The 6,137-nt window shown below is 45.0% G+C and overlaps 1 protein-coding gene across 3 annotated transcripts in view; it reads right to left on the minus strand.

Annotated features, from left to right (window-relative positions):
* Nucleotides 1-5,553, minus strand: part of GSAP (gamma-secretase activating protein) — a 70,489-nt gene extending 64,936 nt beyond the window's left edge. For 2 of the 3 annotated variants that reach the window (XM_061582102.1, XM_061582101.1), the window contains exon 1: nt 5,255-5,552. In XM_061582102.1, the coding sequence (XP_061438086.1) occupies nt 5,255-5,354 (100 nt within the window). In that variant the 5' untranslated portion in view covers nt 5,355-5,552. Of the gene's footprint in view, nt 1-5,254 lie in introns of all 3 variants that reach the window. The other variant, XM_061582103.1, reaches the window with a different exon arrangement.
* Nucleotides 5,554-6,137: the final 584 nt, after the last annotated feature.

The raw sequence follows: 6,137 nt of genomic DNA on the forward strand, positions 1-6,137 counted from the left end.
TCCTCTCCATTCCACTTGATCACCCTGACAATATCTATGTTCTCCTTTAAAATCAAGTATTATGGTTTTCACATCTTGGCTCAGATATTTATCGAATTAGCATAAAAACACCTATACAAGATAATGCCCCTCTCCAAGTGTCTCTGGCATGTGTGCCTTGCTACTTCTTTGCCTCCATTGTATCATCATCCAGTGGAACTTTTTTGTATTGTCCAAGGTCTGTTAACACTCCAGGAAATGGAGTTTTAGATCCTTCAGAAGCCCACTGTGAATTGCTTACATGGCACTTCAAGAGCAAAGTTGTTCGCCTCTGTAGCAGTCTTGATGCCATATCCACATTCACTGCAGTCTCCAGTGAGATGTCTAGTGCAACATCCACTGAAGTTTTCTAGGATCAATTTTATTTGATATTGCTAGATGACGTAGAAAAGGTGCTTGCAATGATGTGGCCAGCAATGCATCTCCTTGCCCCTTGTGGCTTAGTAAAGCTTGTAATGTACGTCGCCTAGAGTGGCTACTTGCCAGATAGGCGACACACAAATTAAATATTATTATTATTATTATTGTTAAGGGGGTATGGCCAAGTGGATCCAGGGTGCAGTCAATGCATCTTTGTAGAAGGGGATGGTCCTGGCTGCCCTGAAAGAGATGGTGATCTGACCACTCCTGAAAAAGCCTCCTCTGGACCCGTTGGTTTGTGACAACTACCACTCAGTTGCAGATACCCTCTTTTTAGGTAAGATGATTGAGAAGGTTGTGCCAGAATAATTGCAAGCACTCTTGGGTGAAACAGAGATTATCTTGACCCATTTCAGTCTGGTTCAGACCTGGTTATGGGACTGAATCAACCTTGGCTGCCCTGATGGATGACATTGATTGGGAGAAGGACGGGGGAGTATTACCTTGTTGTTCTTACTTGATCTTTCAGCAGCTTTTGATACTACTGACCATGGTATCCTTTTGAGCTGACTTAGCAAGATGGGTATCAGAGACACTTTTTAACATTAGTTCCAGTCCTATCTTCTGGGTCGGTTTGAGATAAGAGCATTGGGTGACTGTCATTGGCCCCCTGGCAGTCATGCTGTGGGTTCCGCAGGGTACCATCTTGTCCCCAATGCTGTTTAACAGCTATATGTCATGAGTCCTCCTGGGAGGGGGTGGACAGATGAGAACAAAGCTGAGGAAGAGGACTTAGAGTGGGATGTTCGAGCCGGTGAAAGGCCAAGCGGGGAGTGGGACCCAGAAGACACTCCAGCTTTGGACTTGGACAGTTCAACCCCAGTAGCTCCAGATACCCCTGTAGAGAGTCAGCCTGACCACCCAGTTGTTTCCCAGCCTGACGCTTCCCCTCTCCCTGCGCCTGCATCACCAGTAGGCAGCCCCCCTCCATTGGAGGGGGAAGATGGAGACTCCCCCTTCACCTCAAACCAGGAGATGAATTCGGCAGGAGATCCAACAGACACAGTTGAGGTGGAGTCTTTGTCTGTGCGTGCACTCCCAACAGTGACAGTTAGCACATGCAAGCAGGGTGCCTGCCCAGCCTTAACTGAAGCCAAGTGAGGGCGGGGGGAAGTACTTGCTGGGTTAACATCTTAGCACTGTGGAGTTGTGCCTAGTTAGTCCTAGAGAGATGCTGAGTTCTGAGTAAGCCGTAGGTAGGTTAATGAAGTACACTGAATTGAAGCTGTCTCTTACTACAAAAAAAAGAAAAAAACATAGCGATCTCCAAGTCTGAGTTCTTCTAGTTCAGGCAGGACACTATATGAAGCTATTGGGAGTGATAATTGGTTGATTTGGGGTGAGGTATCAGCAGTATGCTGATGATACCTGCTCCATTTCTCTCTAACATCTGAATCAGCTTGCAAGCTGTAAACTGGTGCTTAGACTCACTGGTAGGCTGGATGAGGGCGAAACAAATTGACTCTGAATCATGGCAAGACGGAGTGGGGAAATCCACCGTTTCCATATTCGGTTTGTCATCTGATAGTCCTCATTTTGCCTTTTAGTTCACTCTTTCCCAATTAAAAAAAAATGCTTTTTTGCACCCGCACATGCAGCGGTAAGACCCCTACATTCTTTTTGCTTTTTCCAAGCTCCGCCTCCAAAACTTCCCCCTATCAACCAATTGGTCAGCAAAAAAATTACGTATGCTCCTCTCCCCCTTTGCAACGAAGCACAATATGGTTGTAAACGAGTTCTCGCCTCCGAAAGAAAGGCTGCTGGTCAGTTTCACGCCTACCTTGTTTGTATTTGCGATATTATGCTTAAATGAATGTATGCTTTTCTGCCTTTATTGATATTTAAGGAGATACACATGCTGGCAATTGCGCTTATTTCTCCAAAAAAGCAAGAACCGTGTCACACATACCCTTCTTCTCCCTTTCCTTCCCATGGAGAATGACATTGACAAAGCTTTGGGGAGCAGGCTTGAAACTAACCAGAAGCCCTTTTCTACTTGTATTTGAGATATTACACTTAAACTAATGTATGCTTTTCTGATTTGAAGCAAAAAACCCAGCAAGTACAATGAAATGGACAAAGCTTTCTGAGGCAGGCTGAAACAGACAGCAGCCCCTGTCTCGCTTGCTGTGCATTGCAGATCTCACCCAGAGCGGCTGCCCAGTTTGCAGGCTGGCAAAAAATAAAATGCATCTGCGCAGTAGTTGCAGACCCCCCCCCAACACCCCACCATTGCAATGATTGGTTCAATTTTCCTGGGCTTATTCTCGCACATGCGCAAAAGTGCAGATACATGATTGGCTGGAATGAGGAGAAGGGGCAAGGGGAAACGCCCAAGAACCACCCATCAGCTGTAAAGTCCGCAGTATTGCATCCTAACTCCTGAAGGCACAGCGGATGATTCCCGATTTTAAACAGCAAATCGCATTTTTGCCGTTATTGCAAGGAGCGGATTTAACCCGCAAAAATGCGTAACAGCGCAAAACGTCATTTGGACGACCGAAAAATAATGAACACACATAGCAGGCGTGTCACACATTTTGCAGTCGTCTGGATGAGCCCAGAGATGCTGTGGGTGGGTGGTTCCTGAGTTCAGATAACTGGTCAGTTGCTTACTTTAGATGGGGTAGTATTCCTTCTGAAAGAGCAGGTTTGTAGCCTAGGGGTACTCCTGGATCCATCTTTGTTGCGAGATGACCTCAGTGGCTAGGAGTGCCTTTTACCAGCTTTGACTGGTAAGACAGATGTGGCTGTTTCTAGACCAGGACAGCCTGACCCCTGATGTTCATGAACTGGTAACCTCCAGGCTGGACTACTGCAATGCACTCTATGCAGAGCTGCCCTTGAGATTGGTCCGGAAGCTGCAGCTGGTGCATAATGCTACAGCTTGACTGCTCACTGGGACAGGATATCACCAACATGCTACCCCCCTGCTGAAATAATTGCAGTGGCTGCAAATTAGCTACCAAGCTAATTTCTTTTCTTTGTAAATATATTTTCTTGATTTTTCTGAATAAAAATACATAAAGCAATGATCAAACAACAAAAGTATCAATCTTTCTGATTTATACATATATCTCAAATTTCTGAATCACAGGTAAGTCATTCATTATTTAATTATCAATTTTAAAGTAGCCGTCCACACTCCAAACAATCCCCCTTCCCCCAACAAGGTGGCACTGAATAAAAAACTACCAGGCTAATTTCAAGGTACTGATTTTGGTATATAAAGCCCTATGTAGCTTGGGTCTAGGATACCTGAAAGATTGTCTCACTCCTTGCATACCCAGTTGATCACTGCTCTCTGCAGGTGAGGGCCACCTGCAGCTACCATCTTATCAGGAGGTCTGTTCAACACAATATAAAAATCAAGCCTTTAGTGTTGTGGCACCAACCTTTTGAAATTCCCTGCCCTCTATTGTCTTTTGGTGCCTACTGAAGACCTTCCTCTTCCAACAAGCCTTTTATCCCAGTCTGCATCTGATCTGTATTGAATCTGTCTTCAGTATGTTTTATTTTTCAGATGCTTTTATGACTTCTTGTTTGCCACCCTGGGCTTGTTTTGGGAGGAAGTGCAGGATATAAATTTAATAACAATAATAGTAATAATAATGCCCTTTGGCCTCTGTGACTGGATATCATGCCCTGTTGTGCACATAGTTGCCTTTTTCTAACCCATCCACATTTGGGTATCAGAAACATTTTCACCATCATCTCCTAGGGATGATTCATTCTGAACTGGATGCTCCCCAGCTCCTATAAACTTCCCCCCATGCCTCAGCTTAAAAGATACTCTTCAGCCTTTGTGCTGTTAAGTGGCAGCAATCTGGTTCCGTTTCGGTGCAAGGGGAGCCTGCCCCTTTTGTGGATGCTGGGCTTCTGAAATTTTGCTTCCAAGACTGCACAGCTACATTTCCAACATTTCTGGTGTTGCCATGCACCATGGCCATTAGGTGCACCAGCATGACACCCTGGTACTTTCCTGCCAGGCAGGCAAGTCATCAATCTACATACTTGTCACAGTCTCTCTGTGTTTCCAATCATCAAATCCCTTGCCCCGCTAGGAGCCCCCTACATTTTCTCTCTCTGGAGCTTTGCCAGTGGAGGCTCCCCTTGTGGGCTGCCTCGTAATACTGCCTTTATTTTTATACCGCTACCTACTTCCCCCATCTTCTGCTGCAGCCAATTCGAATAGGTGTAAGGATGGGTGATAAATTAGATTCAGTTGGCATTTCAGGCTGAATCTATCAAATTTGCACTTTCCAAAACAATATGAGAATCAAAACGCAGCCATCCTTCGAAATTCACACTTACTGGAATTTTCCAATTGCCAACCAAACAAAAAAAAATGCATATGTTAGGGGAAAGTGTACATAAAAATGAATATATGAGTGAAAATAGCACACAAAACTACATTATATGACAAGAAATTGGTTGCAAAAATGTGTACGTTAGTCAAAACTGTCTACAAAAATGTGCTTATTAGGAGAAATTTGCACTAAAATGCTGGAGAATCTTCATGAGGATTTTTTTTAACAAATCACAAATTGCTGCAAAAATACAGAGAGCTGAATTTAAGATTGAAAAACTGAGAAACAGAGAGAACTGAAATTAGATCTTTCCATCCCTAATTAGGTGGGCCTTTCTCGCTCACAGGTACTGAACTCACTCACCTGTCTGAGTAACTATTTGCCTTTACCTTTTTGTCTCTGGGGCAAGAGCACTTTGGCAGGTGACCAGAGTTGGGTTTTTTTAGCCATACGCAACTCTACCAAATAATAACAACAATGCTCACCAGCACTGGAGTCTTCCAGCGGAGCTCTCACACTTTGCTTCGAAAGCCAGGGCACCACATCTCTCTGAAGATCAAATTGGGCATTCAGCTGGAGCAGCATCTCCCCTTCTGCTTTTGGTCTGCCACCAGCCCCCGCCGTCTGCCGAGAAGGAGCTAGGAAACAGAAGCCCTGCAGACCGTTGAGGAAGCCTCCTCGAAGCAATTCCACGCCCGTGCAACGCTGACTAAGGCACTCGTCTGCCTTATAGGGACTGGGGCCCCACAGGTAGTACACGCCCCAAAAGCCGCTTTCACTTTTGAGCCAGGCTCGTCTATTATGATTGGAATCACCCAAAGTAGGCGGAGAAACTGTTGCCTATTGGACGCGCTGAGTGTCACTCATGTTTGCGCCACATGGAGTGGCCAGGTACCCTGCCAGACAAACTTTGGAGGGGGCTTGCGTTTTACGCAAAGTCTGTGTATATGTATGAACTTGGGAAAGCCTCACGTTGCACAACCAGCGTACACACCCGAGGCTCAAATACTCACGACGCTGAAGTTGGTTCCTGGTTCCCAGTTCCCAGTTCCTTATTTGCTTGAAAGTTCAAAACACTAAAAAAGAAGAAAAGTTGACAGCTACAGGAACTTCAAGCCAAACTTAACATGTCTCTGAACCCCAAAATATATGTTGGGGTACCCTGTATGATATATCACTGTGATTGGGGGACTCTCCCCGTCAAGAATAACAACACATTTATGCAATCAAAATCATCAGGCTTCTGATATTTTCATAAACACATAATGATGTCATACAATCATAAAAAATAAGTAACTGGAGGTGCCCACCCCAAACTCTGCTCTGGGCCAGGACAAATCATACACCCCATGAAAAGGGAGGGTGTCC

This window comes from Rhineura floridana, chromosome 8 (assembly GCF_030035675.1).
Source record: "Rhineura floridana isolate rRhiFlo1 chromosome 8, rRhiFlo1.hap2, whole genome shotgun sequence".
NCBI lineage: Eukaryota > Metazoa > Chordata > Lepidosauria > Squamata > Rhineuridae > Rhineura > Rhineura floridana.